General features: G+C 43.9%; 1 protein-coding gene across 5 annotated transcripts in view; it reads left to right on the top strand.

Moving 5' to 3' along the window:
* The window catches only part of LOC106731167, a 74,594-nt gene that overhangs the window by 2,092 nt on the left and 50,881 nt on the right, over positions 1–21,621 (top strand). For 3 of the 5 annotated variants that reach the window (XR_004320478.1, XR_001367575.2, XR_004320477.1), the window contains exons 1-2: positions 366–479; positions 5,275–5,360. Coding sequence is in view for 1 of the 5 variants with exons in the window: in XM_032481276.1 (XP_032337167.1) it covers positions 5,275–5,360 (86 nt within the window). In the remaining 4 variants the exon portion in view is untranslated. Of the gene's footprint in view, positions 1–365; positions 480–5,274; positions 5,361–16,272; positions 16,285–21,621 lie in introns of those variants that run through there. The other 2 variants (XR_004320479.1, XM_032481276.1) reach the window with 2 other exon arrangements.

Genomic DNA, 21,621 nt, shown 5'->3' with positions numbered 1-21,621 from the left:
CACTGTGCTTTGCCCTCCATCCCTGGAGATGGTCCTTGAGGTTGGTCTTAACAGTGAGGAGTTCGTCATAGGGAGAAGCAGGGAAAGGTGTTCACGGCAGAGGGAACAGCACCTATAAGCCAGAGAGGCCCGGAGGACGGTGTGATGCAGGAAGGAGTGTGGGGTCCCCGGTGGTAGGAGATGAGGCCGGACCGGCAGGTTGTGGCCGGAATGGGGAAGGTTTGCGGGCTGGGCTAAGGCGCCGGGGCCTCATGCTGTCAGGCGGGGAGAGTCCCGCGTAAGTGAGCCGGGAAGGTAAACAGGGCACACCTGGGCCGAGTTTCCTTCTTTAAGGCGGTCAGGCAGCCACTCCTCAGCCAGGTGAGTCCGGCCTCGGAGACAGTGCGCAGCCCCTGCGCCGGGCCCCCGTCTGGGAGAGCCTGTCAGGTTGGGCCAAGCTTTGCCCTGACGCGGAGCTGGCAGAGCGGCAGAGGAAGGAGGTGGGTGCGGGCGGAGGGGCCGGTGGGGCGGCGGTGACTCCTGGCAGTTTCATCTGTTGGAGGCCTAACTTCCGGGTTCGACTAGCTGGGAAAGCTGGGACAAGCTACCCCCCCACAGGCCGGCAGCAGGGCTCAGCAGAGAGGCGCCGGGCTGGGAGAGGCCCAGGAGGCGGCCTTTCCTGTTTGTTTGTTCTGAAGCGAGGCTGCCCTCACCTACCCGCGCACTTCATTCCCTCTCGGGACCTCGGCTCCCCCAGCTGTGAAGGGGAGGGCGCGGACCCGGTGATCTTCCAACTCCACGGTTCCAAGGGAGGGGGAGGCTGAGGGAGCAGCCTGGGGACTCTGTGGCTAAGATGCTGGGGGTGGGGGACTCCCAGACAGCACAAAGCCTCTTCTAGAGGGGACGCAAGGCTCTTCAGAGAGGGTGAGTGACAAGGCTCGCCTCCCTACCCGACCTCTGCTGCTCCTGGGCCTGCCCGCAGCTGCAAGGCCCAGGCAGACACGGGGGACTCCGGAGGTGGGCAGTGGACGTGGTCCCCAAGGCCCAGCGGGAGCCCAGCCGGTCGGGAGGCTGCCCCAAGCAGCGCTAGGATGTGGGGAGGAGGGGAGGGTCCAGCAGCTCCCGCCCCCTTGGGGTTCCCCTCCTCCCTTCCCGGCGCCCCTCTCTCAGCCCACAGGAGCTAAGTCCAGGGACAGACACTGGGCTCCGGGCGCAGGGTGGTGGGTGACAGCAGGAATTCAGTGGGGCTCCTGGGCTGAGAGCCCGTGGGAAAGATGGGGACCCCCCTGCCCCCTCGCCCCCCTGCAAAGAAAGCCAGATTGATGGCAGGCGCCCCTCACCCTATAGCCACCTCTCCCTCCGTGACTCACCCCTCTTCACTAAGTCACAGTCACCCTAAAAGTTCTTGGCTTCACAAGCATCTTGCTTTAAGAAGTATTTCTCTGTTACCTTGGTTAGCACTCAGCTCCAGCATTTCCTGATACGTGAAATCAATGTAAATAGTCTTATAATTAAAAGTTTTTTAATGCAAATACTCACACGTGGCTCAAGAGGAACTAGCAGTCATTCACAGGAGCCCTGTGCTCCGCCTGGAGGACACAGGGCCTTACTCAGCGTCCTTGGGGCTGAGAGCCACCTTGGAACCACAGGGAGGTTCAGAGAAGATTCCTGAGAAGAGAGAACCTTGATCTGAGGCGGAAGTGGAAGGGGTTGGGGGATAGCCGTACAAAGATCTCCAACTGAAGGAGAGGCCACATCTTTGCATCTGGGGAGACAGAACCGCCAGAACAGCCTAGGCAGGGCCAGGAGGCAGGCACTGCCAGGAGTTGTGGTCAAAGCAGGGAGTCGAGGAGGAAATGTTCTGTTTCCTGCAATCATCACAATGATAAGCATTTGTCCAAGTGTCTGTTTAATATCTGTATCCCCTGCTAGGCCACAGGCTCCAGGAGAGGAAGTGGTGAGCACCATGTCCTCTCAGGACTCTGGTGCCCCACACAATGCCTGCCGCCCAGTAATTGTTCAATTAAATTGGTGTTAAGTGAACAAGTAAGTGAGAAATGATCCTACTGTTAATGTGGGTTTGATCAGAAAGGGCAGAGAAGCCAAGCTAACGAGAGGCTGGACGTTATCTTAAGCGCAATAGGGAGCCACCAAAGGTTTACATAAGGGAATGACCCGGTCAGCTTTGTGCTCCAGGAATCCCCTTCTGGCTTTGATCTGGAGACAAGAGTCCACGTGGCAGAGGGTGGTGAACCAAACTCAAGCTGAGGTTGTGGAAGAGAGGAGATGTGCTCCAGGGACCTGGGGAGTGACTGAACGTGAGAAGTGAGGGATACTGAGGCAGCAAGGAGGGTGCCCAGATGTCTAGGTTTGGCAGTTTTACCACCAGGGTCCAGTAGGACCAAGTGCACATCCTGTGTTGTCCTTACCTTGGGGCACTCTTACAATTTATTGTATCTTTATGTGACTTTTCCCTAAGAAGTCCCTGAGCCCTGGAAGACCAGAACTGGGCCCTGCTCTCCTCTGCATCCCTCGTACCTGGTACCCTGCTGGGCCCGGCACTGCTCAGTGGGTGTTTAATGGGTGAAATTTTGATTGGAAGTTGTATATGCAACTTTAAGGGTAGGTGATATTTTTAATACATGCACTGTTACAGGCATCTTTCAAAATGTGAGGCACATGAAAGAAAAAGTCATTTAAGTTTGGGAAGCAGTGGTCAGAGGCCAGGGAGGCAGGGTGGGGAAGGAAGAGGGGTTTGGAGAGATGGAGGGGGCTCCCCTGAGCTGTGAGGGTTGCTGGACCAAGGAGGCCATCTTGGTTTGGCACCTTCCTGAGTTGGGAACCTGTGGGGAGCAGCAGGTTTGGAGGACTAGGTGAGGAGTTCGGGTGCCTGTGGGACAACCAGCTCGAGGTAGCAATAGGGGTGTTTCCAGCAATAGAAGGCTTTGGACGCCTTGGGGGTGAGTGTATGGTGAGAGGTGGTCAGGGGTGCCCTGGGGAAATTTTAAGGAGGGTGCTGACGAGTGAGTCAGGGAGTCAGGGAGGATGGAGAAGCCCCAGAAGCTGCCACATCAGGACTGGGAGCAGGTGACTTCCTGTCTGTTTCCTCCAGCCTCCCCATCATTACCCCATCATTCTAGCCTAGGACAGGCACCAGCTCTGCAGGCCTTCACCAAAACCCCAGCTCCACGGGGCTCAACTTCTGTGTCTTCTGGGCTCATCTCCCTTTTGTGGCCACAAGGATGCCACATTCTGTTTCTCTTCTGTCTTCTCCAGGCCCGCCTCCTGGGCTGCTACCCTTTCTTCCACTCTGTCGCTTAACGTATTTCATTTCTACTCATCACCCTCCTCACATCCCAGGCTTTTCTCCCCTGAGTTCCTCCAGATAGTCCTGCCCACCTGCCAGTGAGCCAGGCTCTCCCCTTCTGTGTTCCAGGGGAGCCAAGGGTGTTTCCCAGTGTCTTTCCGCTTCCTCCCCTCCCTTCCTCCCTGTCTGCCTGGCAAAAGGTCAGAGCAGGCAGCAGCAGGCGGAAAACCCAGGGCTGGCCGTCCTCCCAGCCCCCACACATCCAGGTCCCCAGAGCTGTGGGCAAGATACAGGGGTGCTCTGGCAACTGTGTAACAGGCACTTGGGGCAAAAAGCTCTGATTGGTTGCATTTATTGATTTCTCGAATACAGAAATGGGAGGAGGTGGGCAGCAGCACACTGTGGTTGATACTCCCAGTAAGCAGGCACAGGAGGCGTGGACAGCCTCAAAAGCGTGTGTCATTACAAAATGCAGTAAAACAATCAGGAAGTTTTAAGTATTTGTTGCTTTTTAAAAATATAACTTATTCTCTAGTGAGACTATAATCTAATTGTTAAAATAATGATCATTTAACAACTGGTTTGCAAAATTCCTGAAAATTTAACAAGTAGCTCTTACAGGCATTACAAACCAACTCCAGCAAACCACTGAATGCTACTTGGGCCAGGGGATAGGGGGAGACTCCAAGCCCCAAACTTTAAGGGACAACATTGACACTAATGTGCATTCTTGCCTGGCATCCTCTCCCACCCGGGCTGTGGGTGCCATCAGTGTGGGAGGCAGGAGACGGGCAGTTAGCCTAAACATCCCCCTTTAGAGACAGACCCAAGAGGAGCGGAGCCTGGTCCTGGGCACCCATCCCACCCACGGGCGTGCACTTTCTTGTCCCACCCAGTCCCCAGCCTCTGGGCACCTACCCTGGCAGCCCCCAGTGCCAGGAGTTTTGCGTGATGCAAGGTCCTTTGCCTTTGCAAGTGTGAAATCCTGGGAGGGTTGGAACTTCCACATTGCTCAGAAACCCGGCTTGCTCAATCATCCCCAGTGAAGAAAACAAAAGAGAAAAAGCCTCTCTTTATGTCCATGGGCTGTAAGGCAGGTATTGCTGGGTCTGAATAAATGTGGGACAGAGAGAGTTTCAGGGGTGCAACCCAACCTGCAGGCATTTCTGAATGGTGAGAATGAAAAGTACCAGTGAGTTCATTCGACTTTGTAAATGTGCCAGGCTTTGCTTCAAGTCTCAGGGGCATCAGAGGTGGTGACACCCACAGTGCTGGAAATCTTGTCTTGGCTGTCCCAGGAAATAAGCTGAGTCTCTGGCTTGATATTTCTGTGTTCTGGCCAATGACCATTGTGAAGGCTGGAGAGAAGGGGTCACCTCACCACATCCCAAATATGCCTCGGGCCCGTCTTCCTGTCCACTAAACGTCCTCATAATTCCCCTTGCTCATAATCACTGCGCATCACAAGCCAACCCATCACACCTGCCCCGTCAAGCTCCCTATTGGAATTGCACCTCTATTCCACATTCTCCCCTGGGGTTTTCCTTTGAGGGTGGGTTTTATGCGCTCTGAGTTCTAAGTTCAGGAAGGCCAGGACTTTGTCATTCATTCATTTATTCATTCAGTGGGGAGCAGGGCTGGGGAGGAGGAAGGAGGCTGGAAGGTCTGTCCACAACAGAGTTAGGGGTCAGCTCAGGGGAGCCTGCACCCTGAGTGGAGACGGAAGGAGAGGCAGAGGGAGACAGGCTTCCCACCAGGTCTTTGAGGCCCACCAAGTCAGTTTTAGGCAATCACAGGATATCATTAATAAAAACAAAACTGAAAAGAGGAATCAGGGAAAGAAAGTGGTAAAATTCTCCCCTTGACCTTGCTCCTCTCCCCTCTCAGACCTTGTGCTCGTGGGCACCTGCCTTCTGTAAACAGAGGAACGGAGGAACCGTGTCCACGTGCCACCCATCGTAGTTAATTCTGTTTTCATCTTCCTGCAGGTCACTCTCAGGCTGTTTCCACGGATTTCAATTGGTACCCCGCCCACCTCAGGGCCTCCTCGCCTCATCGTCTTTCCTGCCTTGTGGTAAAGACCTTTTTATTCATTTATTATGAGCAAAAGACATTAATGTGTTGTTCTCACCAGCACCCCCCCCCCCCCCCCCCAGTTCTAGCTGTGTTTCATTTAGCTGTGTAATGGTTTAAAGTTTGATTTCTCACTTTGCTTGTAAAATCTTTTGAGAGAATCAGGCACAGCCAATGGAAGGCTCAGGCGCAAGGCTAGGTCGCCATCTACTGGTCATATCTGAGTATGACAAAACAAACTGAACTTGCATTGAGTCTCTGTTTTGTAAGGATGAAAATGAGTTGATTTAAAAGTTTAAAATGGAAAATGTGTGTGCAACAACACATGAAACTGTCAAAGAATTTCTGCCAGAATCTGTAAATAACTGTTACAAGTTAATATAAAAAATATTTCAATAGAAAAATGAGCATAAGACTTAAAGGGGCACTTTGTAAAAGAGGATATCCAATGGACAATGAACTTATGAAAGATGGTCAACGTTTCGTTCTTAGAGACTCTTGGGAGAGGAGGAGAGGTGGAGGAAGGCCCAGATACAGTGGAAGCCTAAATACTTATAGCAAACTACCCTTCTAGGTAATTCAGATTTTATTCACTAGGGGGAGCACTTTCACTTCACTTTAATTTGCATCAGGAAGATTCAAATTAAAACCACAGTGAGGTACCACCACTTACCCTCCAAAATCATTAAAATTAAAAGACTGCCAATGCCAAGTTGGCAAAAATGTGAGGCCATGGGTATCCGCATACACTGCTGTGGGGAGTGCAAACCAATACAATTTTGAAAAACTGTTCTGCATTATCTAAAAAAAAGTTGAGTTGAACAAAGACTTACTCTATAACATAGCAACCCGACTCCTTGGTACATACCCAGCAAAAATGTGTACACATATACACTAAGAGGTATACAGGATTGGTAACAGCATAATTGTAAATAGCCAAACAATTCAAACATCCATAAAAAATAGGCTGGATAAATAAATTGTAGTATATTAATATAATAGAATACCTAACAGCAAAAAAACCAACCAAACAAACAAAAAACACAAGCAAACAAACAAACAAAAACTGCAGCAACAGCCTAAATGTATTTTACAAGCATAATGTTGAGTGAAAGAAGTAAGACATAAAATAATGCCTACTATGTGATAATGATTATGCAAAGGTCAAAACCAGGCAGATCATTTTATAGCGTTAGGTATAAGATAATGGAGCGAGAATGGAGGCAGAAATTGGGACTGGGCTGGGCGGTTGATGTGATATTTCTTGACCTGGGTAGTTACGTGGATGTGTTCACCTTGTGATCATTTATGTTTGATTTACGCTCTTAAAATACATTTAACACTTCAGTTATAAAGTTAAAAAATAAAAACGTTAAAGGTGGAATGGTAGAGTGGGATTCCTAACCAGGAGAATATAGGCAACAGCATGGAGAGAAAGTATCAGAAACTCAGGGAAGGAGTAAAGCAGATGTTGGTTGCAAAAAGTCTTCAGGTAATTCAGATTCTTTCTTTCCACTAAGGAGTCTGCATACCCCCACCACCTCTCTCTGCCTTCCTTCCCCCTCAGAATTCTTGCCCTATGCAAACATTTTGTTTTGGCTTTTTTCCCTTGAATTTTTTCTGCAGGGAATAATTTGGTCAAAACGTACAGCTATTTTAATGTATTGTTTGATAAACTTTGCCAGATTGTCCTCCAGGAAGACTGTACCAACCTATAGCAACTCTAGAATGTCCCAAAGTGTGTGTTTCCTCAAAGTCTTCCAAAAGTAAACTTTAAAACAGGATTTTAAGAACTTGTTGATCGAACATTTGCAAAATGGTCTGGAAGTGGGCTAATTTACACTTCCTTAATTATTAGTGAAATGAAATATTTTCCTTTAAATGCTTGACCACAATTCCTTCTTATACACACTGCCTGGTCAGTGTGTTCTTTGCCTGTTTAGGAGTCTGCTTTCTTTATGAGTCTGTATTTGGTCTTTGTATATTTTATTAGTAAATTTTTATCTGTCACAGTTGTCACAGTTTCTCTCATTCTAATGGTTTTTTTATCTTAATTTTTATTATTTTTGTTGTAAATATACTTGAATGCTCCTGTTGTTACTCTTTTCCATTTTTCACTCTATTTTTCAAATTACTTCAATAGTAGGTTTTATATATATATATTTTTTCTAAATTAAGATAAATATATATTTCTTCTAAAAATGTTTTCCAAACCAGTTTCCTCTTATCTCTTTGGATGTTAGTGCATTTTCTGAAGGGGTTCCATGGTCAAATAAATTTGGGAAACAATGAATTAGACAAAACTAAACAACTTCCTTTGTTACAGTGCTTATCAGATCATAAATATGGTAATTTATTCATCGAGCGAATGTTTATTGAGCACTACTGTGAGACACTCTAGAGGCTGAGAATACAGCAGCAAACAGAGGCGAACACATGTTGCGTATTTCTGGCACCTGAGGCAGATTTTCTGCAGTGTGTTTGAGTGAAACGCGTTCATACATCACCTATTAATCTTTTACACGATTCTGCAGAATATCCTGATCTAGAATTTGTGTGACAGGAATTGAAAGACATGAATCAACTTCCATTCTTCCTAACAGATTCCTCTATACTCCTTAGCAGAATTTGTTAAATACATTCTTCTTTGTGTGGTTTTGTTGTCCTCCACTCATTGAGTATAAATTTTTCATAATTGTGGGATTTTGGCATAGTTGTTTGTTTCATTGGTTCATATTTCTCAGCTGTGTATTTATAATGAATGAACTAACTGTGTCCCCAAAGGGACAAGAACTCTTGCTTTTCCCACCTTTAATTGCTGCTAAGATGAAATGGTGCCCTTGAGCCTCAGTTTCCCCAGGCATCTGCCAGCAGTAGCCTACACCTCTCAGCAGAAGCAGGAGAGCAGAGGGTGTAAGGTCTCTGGGCCCCCATAGCCCATCCAGCCACTAGGAGGGCTGGCCCTAGCTGGAGGGGAGCATTTGGAGGCTAGAGAGGCCGAGGAATGGAGGAGAAACTGGTAGTTGTTCAGGGCTTGTTACACAGTCCAAACTCGTTTCGCACAACAGGCCAGTAAATTGGGAGATGAGGTGTTGGGGCAAGGAATAAAGACTTTATTGGGAAAGTCAGCAGACCAAGAAAATGGCACATTAATGTCCTGGAGAACCATCTTACTCGTCAGAATTCAGGCTCCTTTGATACTAAAAAAGGGTGTGGTTTGTTGTTGCAAACTTCTTGGCTTTAGAATCCTTTGTTCTTGCAGCTGTCCACATAGGTCAGGTCATGATGTTCTTGCAAACCTGCAAGGAGGCAAATGTCACTGTCTGTTCTGCAGCCTTTTATCTCTGTATGAATGGAAAATGTTATACCCTTAATGGTCAGAGACTTGAGGATGGGCTATCCTATATATTTCAGGCTAGAAATACAACATTCTTTTTTTACAAAAGGTGCAGAACCAGTAAGACTAAGCACAGGAAACAGAGCACAGGGTTAGAACTAAAGGAACAGATCTAATATGGAGTCAGATTTGTTCTTCCCTATTACAGGCTTGCTATGTGCCGGTCACACTGTTAGCAGATAGTGAGACCACTAAATTAGGAAGCCCACTAAAATATCAGTCCTTGTCACTGGCTATGAAAGAATTCATGCAGCAGAGGCAGAGGGATGAAGTGAACAGCCACTTTATTGCTCAGAAGGGGAGATGGAAGGAAAATGCTCGAGTGGGGAGCGGTCAGCCAAGATGTCTGGTAGAGACAGCTCCGGCCCAGTTCGGGCTATGTAGCCTTTTTTTGGGAAGCCTCTGCGATCATGTCCTTTTTCTGAGTGTGATGGAGCCAATCAGTTCATGTTCGAGCTTTTCAGTCCTTGTGTGGGCTTTTCTGGTGGTTGTCATGGCAATCGTCAACTGTCATGGCGCTGGTGGGTGTGTCATTTAGCATGCTAATATGTTACAGTGAGTGTATAATGAGGCTCAAGGTCCACTGGGAGTCACATCCTCCATCATCTTGGACTCCGTTGGTTCTAACCAGTTCTTGTTTCTTCTCTGCAGCTGCCTCTTGAGACTTAGATGAGAGTAATTGGTCTCTAGCTGATGGAGAGGCAGGGGTGTAATCCTGGGGACAACAGCCTTGGTGACAAAAAGGAAAGGTGCTTTTAAGCAGAATGCCTGCAATCTGGTGGACCCAGCATCCCTCCCCAGCTCCAAAAAGAGCCCCATCTCCAAAGATTCTGTTCTGCCATGAAAGTTTTAAAGGGAAATGAAGGCATAATCTCAGTTAATCATTGAGAATAGGCCATCAGAATCGTTGCCATCCTCCAAAGTCTGCAGGCTTGTCCTAATCAATTACCTGAGCCTGCTCTTCTGTGACTCAGGGAGGCCTGGGAGACTTCAGCTTTTCTACAAATAAGAGGTGGGGTTGGGGTTGAGGGGGCCACAGGGTTCTGCTCCGTATCAGCACCACACGTTTCACCTTTGGCGATACTCAGCAACCCTAGCCGAAACATGGAAACTGAGGTAACTTGCCAGAGTGACTACACAGCGCCGAGACTGATCCAGAACGAGACAGCAGCTGTGTGGCCCTGCCCTGCCGGCAGGGTCCTCCGCTGCCCTCAAGGACAGACTGTGTCTCTTTCTTTCTGCTCCTGTGATTCTTTTGCTCATAATTAGTTGCCTTCACAGTTTGGATTAGCAGAAAGGAAAAGGCTCAGCCTCCCCAAACCCTGGGAACATGTGGGCACAGAAAAAAGCACCTCAAAGGAGGAAGCGTGAGCTTGTTGCTGCCTCTCCCCTCTCTGGTGAAGAAGTCCACAGAGAGGCAGGTGGCGCCACGTCAGCTCCAAACAGGTTGTGCTACCGAGCGTAAGTTTGTGTGCCCGACGCACAGTGAGGCCAAACAAACTGAAACATTGGAGCCTGCAGCAGAGAAAGGTTTATTACAGGACCAAGCAAGGAGAGCGGACGGCTCCTGCTCAAAACACTTGAACTCCCTGATGGCTGTGGGGGAGAGTTTATAGGCAAAATTTGGAGTGAGGACTGCAGGATGTGTGGCTTGCTTCTGATTGGTTGGTGGTGAGGTAACACAATGGTGTTCCTGGACTCAGCCTGAAGTTACCATCCTCTGCCTCTACCTCTGCCACAGTTCCTGCAGAAGAACTCATGCTGTTATGTATATCCTTTGAGGAGGAACCAGGACCCTGCTTTAATCATTACACTATTGTTTCTTGACTGTTCCTCCCTTGTCTCTGCATTCCCTCCCTTCTCTGATTACCAACTGTTTGAATCTGCCCTTCAGACTCAGGGATGGTCAAGGAGGCTGAATGAAGCCTATTTCCTACAGATGAGAAATAGGGGACCCGGGAAGGATTTGTACCCAGGAGGGCTCCACAGAGTCCTGCTCAGTTTCACTTGTACTTGGTGGAAACAGTCTCACTCCTACTTCTGCTCCCCAAGGAAATTTTCCAGGGGTTGAAGCCAGGAATGTATGAACTTCCCCAGGCTGATCATGGGGTGGAAGGACAGGGCTCCAACCTTTAAGGAACAGGAGGAGGCGAGGAAGCCAGAGGAAGTGGCCGAGAGGTGAAAGGAGAACCAGGAGAGACTGCAGGCACAGAACCAAGGAGGTGAGTTTCCAGGACGTATTGGTCAGCAGAGTAAAAATGCACAATCTGCTCCTACCATCTGATTCTGCAAATCACACTCTGGAATCTACCTAAAGGAGCTGAAAACTATGTCTAAACAAAAACCTGCCTTGGATGTTTACAGTCATTTTATTCATGATTCCCAAAACTTGGAAGCAATCAAGATGTCTTTGAGTAGGTGAATGGATAAGTAAAATGTGGTACATCCAGACAATGGCATAGTATTCAGCACTGAAAATAAAGTGGTAGCCACTAGCCACATAAAACTATTGAGTGCTTGAAATGTGGCTAGAGAGACTTGGAAACTGTCGACGGAAATAAAATCACACGATGTGAGAGTTGTGAGTTAAGTTTTATTTGAAGCAAAATGAGGACTATAGCCTGGGAGAGAGCATCCCCCAAAACTCTGAGAAACTGTTCCAAAGAGGCAGGGGAAAACTCATATATGATTTCAGTGAAGAGGTTACGTGCAGCCAGGTACACGTTTAGGCAGAGGCTGCTGCTAGTCACCAGGAGCAGACGTCATTGTTAATGATTTTAGTGCTTTTCTAGACAGGAGAAGATGCAAGAATCATAAAATCTTCTCCTGAAAATATCTAACTATCTGAAGGCCTGTTCAGCCCATTTTCCCAGAGCATAGAGGGCCTCATTCCTGATGTCCATCCTGAACTCCTTTCAGGGTGTGTGGGAGGTCAGTGGCTGCAGCGGCTCGTGAGTTAATCCAAGCAGCGGTAGATGGCAAGTGCCAATTTTTAGTTAGCAGGGCTCCCTCATGGTGATAAATTTCGACCGTAGTTTGGGAGGTATTTCATGACCATTTTGTCCCACGGTGCTGGGAATGCTTGTTCCTAGGTCAGGCAAGGATTTCGTTGATAGGCCGCTCAATGTGCTATTACAGGACTAGGCTTTATTAACAGCAGCAAAAAGTCTCTGGACCACCTGTCTTACTAGTCTGTTACCGTCCAGGAAAACATTCCCTCTTGTTGCTTCTTCCCACAGCTAGAGTCACACTATTACAATCATTGGTCTCATACAGAAGTGTATATCTATCTGGTCTACTGTTTCAAGTTGCCTAGTCATTATTTCATTAGAGGTTCAGTCACACATTTGGTAATGCAAGAAACAACAATTTTGTAAAATAGGCAAAACACAAATAATATAGTTAGCAGTATTAGTAAGGTCATAAGTAAGAATTTAAGCCAAGAACTTCCACTAGGGGCAGCTCAGTGTATCCCCAGGTCATCTGACTTAGTCTGTTCTGTACCCATCCTTATCTGTAAGGAAGATGTTATAAAACACATTGCTCGTAAGATGCCCAGCCAAATTTCCTAGTGTTATTAGATTGGTTATCCTTAGCATAATTTAATTTTTCCCAACATAGGGGAACCTTTAAACTTAAATGTCCATTGCCTGGTGTTAACCATATAAGTCCTTTCCGTAACTGTGGGAGGTTATATTCTTTGGCTGAAATTGTGCTTGTTGCTTTGAGTGATCTTAAAAGAAAATTCATATTTATGGCCAGGCTCAGAGCAGGTATTATTGATTGGCCATGTGAGGGATCCCACCTAGTAATGTCAATAGCATCCTAAATAGAACTATAATTTCTTTCTTCTAGAATAAATTTCCTAAAGGCTATCTAGTTAGAGCCCTGGAGTGGGGAAACCCACCAAGGTAGCCCAGAAGTACTGGATATAAGTAATTGACCATAAACCTAACAATTAGATTAACTTTAACTCTGCATAAGACTGAAATACATTTAGCTCATAAGCAAAGGTGTGAACAATCATCAAGGTAACTGGTGTACAGGCCTGGTCCGGTGTCTGGGGTCAGCTGTCTACCTCAGATGTCATCTTCTCATCCTAGTCTGGTAGCTTCTCCTTTGTTTGAGCATTGTTTTAAGGTGATTTTAAGGTCAGCAGTCCTTTCTATAGGCCAGTTCAGTGCGGAGGCCTTTTGTAAGCAGGAATATTAATCCAAGAGTCAATTCCCTTCAGTCCATTGTACATGAGCTAGTTAAGAGTACCTGACAAAGGTGCTTCCATCTCGGCTGGAGATAGTCCTTTAAATCCTGTCGTTTCCAGGATGCATAATCTCTTGGTTGCAGGTCACAGGGCACTGGCTTTCCGTCCAAGAATAGATTTCTGAGATAAGCCTCAGAAACAAACTTAGATTGTCCTTTCAATAATTCAATTAAACTTTGCAATAATATAACCAAACAACAAGGAACTATCTGGGAAGTGAGTCTTAGGTCATAAATACAGACCTCCATGAACAAAACTAGAATTTAATATTCACTGAAACATAAATCTTTTCTTTCTAAAGTTACCCATATTTATATCAAATACATCCAAATCAAGATTAATTTGTCCACAAATTAAGTCTGATTATTTGATCATATAGGCTCTTCTACATTGGCTGTGCTGGAACTTTTCATAAGGAGTCTCAGACTGAAATTTTCATAAGGTCTCCTAGGGCCAGGAAAGCCATGTCAAGGGTTTGTCACAGATTTTGCCTTACAGATTTAGGTGAAGACTTTTCCTTTCAAGGTTTTCAAAATACCTTGAGATTCCTATACCTGGTAGGACGTGGTCTTCCTAATTTATCTGATAAAGCCACTGGGAATCTAAGCGTTTCCAATCTCTGGAGGGATCAGATAGAAAAGATAACTGTTCCAAGTCTGCTTACATAGGTATCATTTACCAAATTGCTGTGAGTCATAATTAACTTAAGGAGAAGTGGTTCTTTATATCTGGAAAACACAGATTAAACGCTAGTAATGTTTTTTAATTGAAAAATAAATAAATAAAAGCTAGTAATGTTTCAGGCAGGAACCATAAAAATTACAGCCATTATTCAGCAGTTCACTCAGTCCTATATAACTAATCCTGTTTGTTAACGGTTTTATGAAGCCAACAAGTTTTCCATTAGAATTGTTTCATTTCTTATCCAGTCCAGTATTATGGTCTGACTGTTATCAGAAACCTGTACTTACCAGAAAAGCCTTTTCTATAAACCTTGAAGAAGAGGCATTTTGCAAAGGCATCAGAGTAAACCATAACTATTTATGATGGTAAAAAACTTAAGGCATGGTTAAAAACCTTATTACAGTGCAACAGACAAGAAACTTAGGTGCTGCTTACAATGCTTTAAGATAATAACTAGAATTATGATTGGTAGCATTTACCAGGATATGCCAGATTTTTTAAAAAAGAATTCCATATAGATTATAAATCAATTAAAAAAAAAGAATTACATATAATTTCTAGAATATATATATTAATAATGTTTTTCCTACTATAACCTAAGAAGGTTACTTATCTGGTAATACTTGCCATGCAATTTAACATACCAAATGAACCTAATTAATATCTCTTTTTGGGATATTTCCAGAGCCCTTTGAAGCATCTCAAAGTTAGCCAGAGGTCAAAGAAACTTCTTTAAAATTTGATTTGGGAAGTTTGTCAAAAAATATCAAAAAGATTTGTTTTTTTTTTTTTTTAAACACTTAGGTAGGATTATAGGTCACTGTGAAATAATACTTATTTCTTTAGCCAAAGGGATAAAACATTTCAAAGGCAAATATGGAAACTTATAACAGATTTACAATTAAAGGTAAAAGAAAATTTATACTCTATTATCAAAAACAGATCAACATTTTAAGAAAAATCTCCTCTTATCAGAGAGTAAAACTAAATTCAAATTTTGCATCAGTTTATTTTTAACAACCAAATCCATTTACTTATTTAAATTAAATCTAAATTTAATTAGTCCTGATCATACACAAAGCTCTCTTCCTAGGGTTTCTTTTCCACTTTCTTTATCCACATTAGTTTGCTTCTTATTTTTCTCCATCCAGAAACAACCAGCTATAGGACAAACCTAGTTTTATTTTCCCTTAAACTAAATGCAATTCCATTCCTCAGACCTTCTTTATGGAATCAGACATCCTACTTTCCTACTGTATACTGAAAGTTTCCTTTATTTTTCTTAGTAGCTTTAATTAAATTTTAAAAATAGAATCCTCAACTCTTTTTTTAAACATTTTTATTGATTTATAATAATTTTACAATGTTGTGTCAAATTCCAGTGTAGAGCACAATTTTTCAGTTATACAGGAACATATATATATACATTGTCACTTTTTTTCTCTATGAGCTACCATAAGACCTTGTATATATTTCCCTGTGCTATACAGTATAATCTTGTTTATCTATTCTACAATTTTGAAATCTCAGTCTATCTCTTCCCACCCCCTACCCCCTTGGCAACCATAAGTTTGTATTCTATGTCTGTGAGTCTATTTCTGTTTTGTATTTATGCTTTGTTTGTTTCTTTTCTTTCTTTTTTTTTTTAGATTCCACATATGAGCGATCTCATATGGTATTTTTCTTTCTCTGTCTGGCTTACTTCACTTAGAATGACATAGAATCCTTAACTCTTAAAAATCTCAATTTCTAATGAAAACTAAGAACTAAGCAATTATGAATATCTTTTACATTAGTATTCTGTAGATTGGCAAACATAAATATCAATAATAATTTATAAAACACCATGTGCTTTCTTGTAGAAAATACCTTATTTGGGCACTAAACATATTGATTAATAGTCCTACATAACTTTAGCTTTTCTGCAAAAGGAAGCCAATATTCAGTAATTCATGTTTCATTATCTTACTATATTTGGGAATGATCTCGTTATTCAATAAACTTCCACCATTTAACTTAATTTAGCACAACTCAAAAATTTAAGTTACCAAATATCTGGAGAAATTCTTTTTAAGTAGACATTTCTAAAATATATTACTCCTAAAGAATTCATCCAGAGGCTCTTATCTCATTTGCATTCACTTTACTTTTAAAAATTGCACCATGCCAAATTATTTTTCTTGCCCACAAATTTGCAACAGATACAATAGGATCTTATATGACTTCTATTAAACCTAGTTACAATAAAGGTATTATACTTAATGTTGATGAGTCTAAAGACATGCCTATATTAATTAGATCAGCAAGCTTTAACTTTAATACCAGGTATTAATTTAATACTGAATATTTCCCAGTTCATGTGAACCTGAAATTCATTCTGGCCAGTTTCCTTTTAAATTTCTGAAAATTTATATAAGCACTTAATTTCCTATTAGGCCAATTAAGTAGAGCTCATTTACAATTTAATTTTGATAATACCATCCAAAGGTAGACACATATGATACACACATAGACATATAGATAGACACAGAGATCTCATAGCTTCATTTTCTAAACTTGGTCATGAATCAGGTATTACAATATAAAATACAGTAGTTTTAACAGTTGGAACAAGCTAAATTTAAAAGGCTTCATCCCCCCCCCTTTTTTTTCTTCTTTCCTGCCGTCTCAGGAATTAGAGATGGTCTAGGTAAGATAAATGTTCCTGAGAGCCTGGTCTTAAGGCACAGGGAGAGAAAAGCAAGTTGTCCTAGAAGTGCTTGTTCTCTCAGTGTCAGAATTCTGAAAGGATTTTCTAGGTCTGCTTTTAGTATCTGGGAGAAGTAAGTGGGACTTTCAATATAGCCCTCTGACATTACAGTCCTCATATATTGCCTCTCATTCCAAGAAAAGGCAAAAAGATAGTGATCATCTGGATGTACAGGAATACAAAAAAATAAAAGTGCTACAGAGCTCTATCACAGAAAAGAAGTCACTGTTTTTAGGAATATGGACAGTAAGGCATCAGGGTTTGGCCCTACAGAATGGCAATATTTTAATGGGTCAGGTGCGGAATGTATTCTTCCAATGTCGGTAGAATCAAGTGCCCACAATTCTTTAGGTACTAAGCCTAGCAATTTGCCTTGTTCAGTGTCATCCTCATCATGAGTCACAAACATTATACGACGAAGGAAGTCTGGTCCTTCAGATCTAGGAACATTTCTCCTTTAATAGTAAAGGAAATACAGATTTCATGAGTTTCGAATAGATCTCTGCCTATCAGGTGAACGGGAGCGCTTTCTACTAGAAAAAAGGAGTGCCTTCCTTTATGTTCCCCTAAGTAGCATTCTAAAGGTAATGATTTAAAAGCCTTAATAGGTGCATTAGAAATCCCTACCATCTGTACAAGGAATTACTCTGAAAGAGAGATCCTTTAATTTTAGTAGGGTTCAAGACTGAAAAGGTGGCCCCTGTATCCATCAGGGCTTTAATTGTTTCTCCTTGTACAATCATTTCTACTTCTCCTATGGTGTTAGAGAGGGGAAGGGGGAAGACGCCCCATGTCCCCCGAGAGCAGCCCTATTCTTGTTTAACTTGTAATTCTGGTCTAAAATCCAGTTTTCCTTCTAGGCTTCTTCTTCTTACAATTTATTTTCTGATGGTTTTCTGCAGTAAAAGGGAACGTTGGTTTTCTCTATCGGTTGTGGATTAAATGGGGTCGGTTAAACTTCAGCTGGCATTGAGTACTTAATTAGCACAATTGAAGGTTCATGATTTTTTTAGATATCCTCTTTTCTTTTTTTTAATGGTCTTGAGAAGTTGGTCAGCCAGTATAAGAAGGGCATTTGTAGGTAATGTGGACCAACCTAGACTGTGTCTTTTGACTAGAGTAGTCAATTCTTCATCTAAGCCTTCCAAAAAGGCAGAGTTAATTAAAGGATCATTTTGGTGATTAGAGAATGATTCAGGTGTCAAGCCAGAATAGTCCTTAAAAGTTTTTTTTTAAACCTTTCATAATAGTCCGGAATTGGTTCATCGGGTCTTTGCTTGCACTGATGAATCTTTGTCCAATCTGTACCTTTTTGGAAAAAGCTCTGGGATTAAATCTGAGTAATTATTGAGCTAATTCCTTGTATTCAGTGTGAGCCTGTGGACTATGTAATTCAAAGTCCATTAGAGGTCGTTTGCAACCTGCTTTCTCTGTCCATTCCCTTGGTTTGCTTTCAGAAACTAATTGATACAGATTTGAAAACCAGGGCTCATAGGTCTGGATGGTTAACTCAGACTCCTTAGCAAACCCCAATGGATTCTACCTTGGATTGGAAAATTCCTTAGACAAGGCTCTAAGTTCTGCTTGGGTCCAGGGTGTGTACATGAGCACCGAGGATGGTTCACCTCTCCCTGTAATAGATTTCTCATTAAGGGGAGCGATAATCACCTCTGAATTTTTATCCTCCTTTACCAGGGAAGAGGGAACAGAAGGAGGTGGAAAAGATGGAAGAGAAAAAGAGATCGTGTCTGGACCAGGCAATTCAGATTGAAGAAAATACGTGGGAGAAGCAGAGGGAGAGACAGTGTCAGTGCTAGCAGCCTTTTTTAGTTCTGATACAGTTTTAAGCAATTCTTGTTGGTTTCCTACAAAGAAGTTACTTTATCATTTCCTCTTTTAGAAGCTTCTAAATACCAATCAAGTAAGCATTCCATTCCGTCCTTTTGCTCTTATGGCTGGCTTTTTCTAACTGTGCACGCAAAAATATCAATTTTGGAATATCAAAAGAACCCTAAATTGGCTATTTTAGATTGAAATCTCCTTTAGCATGGTTTCCCCAATTAAGTGGGTACTTGTAAGTATGAGCTCTGTACATGAATCTGGCTGGGATGTTAGTCGGAGGTTGGTTTTCTGATGCCCTTTGTTTCTTTGTTTGAAAGACTCTATTTCTCATTTTAAAGTTGAATTTGTCAGGGATAAAAGTGAAATTTTATCCCTGACAAATTCTATTGAGGTAGCCAAACTGAAGAAAAGCGTCTGCTCTCTCTTGCCTAGCCACTCAGTCCAGACCTTGGTATCTTTCAACCAGGCCGCATGGGTATTTTCCTGGTATCTTTCAACCATCCCCATCCAGCACATCTCCACTGGTTATGTCTCTCCCCCCAATATCTCTTGACTGGAGGGCCAGGTACCTGGAAACACCACCAAATAAAACTCAGGATCATCAACAAATATGGGAGATCTGAGAACCAGGGGAGACTCACCCAGATTCATCTGGACTCTCCCAGGAGGTGGATGGGCGCAAAGGGCCTCTGCTGGTACCAAGGCTCCGGTTCCTCATAGAGTTCAGGCAAAGGAGAGAAGTCTGCTCTGGGTCCCTTTGTGGGGTCGCCAAGACTATTGACTGAAATAAAATCACACAACATGAAAGTTGTGGGTTAAGTTTTATTTAGGGGCAAAATGAAGACTATAGCCTGGGAGACAGCATCCCAGAAAGCTCTGAGAAACTGTTCCAGAGAGGGAGAAAACTCAGTGTTATGTATGATTTCAGTGAAGGGGGATGTGCAATCAAGCACACATTTAGGCAGAGGCTGCTGCTAGTCACGAGGAGCAGACGTCACTGTTAATGATTTTAGTGCTTTTCTAGATAGGAGGAGACACAAGAATTGGGGTCATAAAATCTTCTCTTGAAAATATCTATCTGAAGGCCTGTTTAGCCAGTTTTCCCAGAGCACAGAGGGCCTCATTCCTGACGTCCATCCTGAACTCCTTTCAGGGTGTGTTGGATGGCAGCAGCTGCAGCAGCTCATGATTTAATCCAAGCAGAGGTAGATGGCAAGTGCCAATTTTTTAGTTAATACTACCGAGTGCTTGAAATGTGGCTAGAGTGACTTGGGAGCTGAATTTTTAATTTTATTGAATTTTTTTACTCTTGTTTTTAATTGAGATATAATTGACATACAATGCCTTACACACATTTAAAGGGTATGATTTTGTAATATTTGGTGTATTTGTGCACCAGTGAATCAGTCAGCACCATCAAGACAGAGGACACACATATCATTCCCCAAATTTTTTCCATGTACCTTTGTAATCCCTCCCTTTCACCTGTCCTTGTGTCCCTCATTTCCTGTTTATAGAAACTAGGCTTCATTCAGCCTCTTTGACCTTCCAAAGGGCAGATTCAAACAGTTCCTTATCAGGGAAGGGAGGGAGTGCAGAGACAAGGGAGGAACAGCTGAGAAACAATAGTGCAGCTTTGGGGCAGGGTCCTGGTTCCTCCTCAAGGAATATACATAATAATACCTTTGAGTTGTTCTGTAGGAACTAAGGCACCCACCAGGTGGAAGATGGCAGCTTCAGGCTGAGCACAAGACTCCCGGAACACTGCCCTGTTGCCTCACCACCAATAATCAGAAGCAAGGCACACATCCTGTGGCCCTCACCCCAAATATAGAAGCCCATAACAACTTCTCCCTGAAAACCATCAGAGAGTTTGGGTTTTTTTGAGCACGAGCCACCCATTCTCCCTGCTTGGCCCTGCAACAAACCTTCCTCTGTTCCCAACGCCAACGTGAATGAAGCCTATCTCCTACAAACAGGAAATGGGGACACAGAAAGGATTGGTACCCCAGAGGGCCCCACAAGGTCCTGCTCCATGTCATGACTTCCACTCCCCTACAGTCTAAATGTATTCATTCGTCGTTTATTCGGCAGTGATCTCTCGAGGCCCACTTTGCGCCACTCACTGTGGCACAGTGCTGACAGTCTAGTGGGCTCAGTTTAGTTGGGCTATGGGTGTGTTCAACTTTGAAGTCCACTGAGGAATGGTAGGAAGAATCCCAGGTGATGATAAAGTAGAGTAGCTCAACCCTGTTCAGATGCTGTGGAGGTGGCCCTGGGAAGGCTGTGGGGTGAGGGTGAGGGATGAAAGCCCTCCCTATCTTACTCATGAAATAAGGCCTACTGTCCTACTGTGCAAATAAGAACCGGGTACAGGGACAGGTGTGTTTGGAGGATCGGGCTGTAGTTGGTGAACTTGGTGTTTCAGATTGGAGGGACATTCGTTGTGAAGTGGGGGTGGGAGGGAAGATGAGGACATGTGCTGAACTCATACTATTACTAGTCGTGCCTGTCCTAGGGACATGGTGGGGGGACATCCCCCTCATGGGGCTCCCTATCCTCTGAGCTCTCCTCTGTCACTGTGATGTGATGCACACACATCTCTTTGTAGGTCTCCCTGTAGAGAAAAACAATTTTTAGACCCTGAGTTAGGAGGTGTGGGTTTATTGAACCAAGAGGCTTCCTAAGAACTTTTAGGTTCTTGTGCCCATCTATGGTTCCCCAGAAGCAGCCCTAAGCAGAGGATTTTGGTAGAAGGAAGACGAAGCCCTAAGCAGAGGATTTTGGTAGAAGGAAGACGAAGGGTCTATGATAGGATGTCATCTTTGAGCTGAAGGCATGATCTGTGCTGGGATGGTTATGAATGACTCACTGGTGAAGCAGATCCTGCATCTTAATTGTATATTTAGGTCTGTGACTTTGAGCCTGTTTGTAGGGTGTCAGGAAAGCTTCTGCTGGAGCCAAGGAAGCCCGGGAACCCAAAATAGGAATAATGACAGCTGCAGCCACCATTGAGTGAGCACCTAGCACATGCCAGGCCCTTTGTACACATCATCTCATTTAATTCTCACCACAGTCCTCTAAGTTCAGGTACTAGTATGATCCCCCCACTTTACCAATAAAAAGCTGAGCCTGAAGATGTCAAATAATTTACCTAAGATCACACTGAGTGAAGCTGGAGATAAGTTCAAGGTCAGTTCTGCCCCACGTACAGGAAGCTGGTATGAATGAAATGACCGGATATAAAACCCCTGATAATAGTTTCTTTCCATCCTCAGGTAACATCCTTTGCTGAATAAATGATACCTGAATTAGACTAAACTAATTAT

This window comes from Camelus ferus, chromosome 6, assembly GCF_009834535.1.
Source record: "Camelus ferus isolate YT-003-E chromosome 6, BCGSAC_Cfer_1.0, whole genome shotgun sequence".
Lineage (NCBI taxonomy): Eukaryota > Metazoa > Chordata > Mammalia > Artiodactyla > Camelidae > Camelus > Camelus ferus.
Note: the sequence above shows the minus strand (reverse complement) of the source record. Positions and strands in the feature narration are given on the sequence as shown.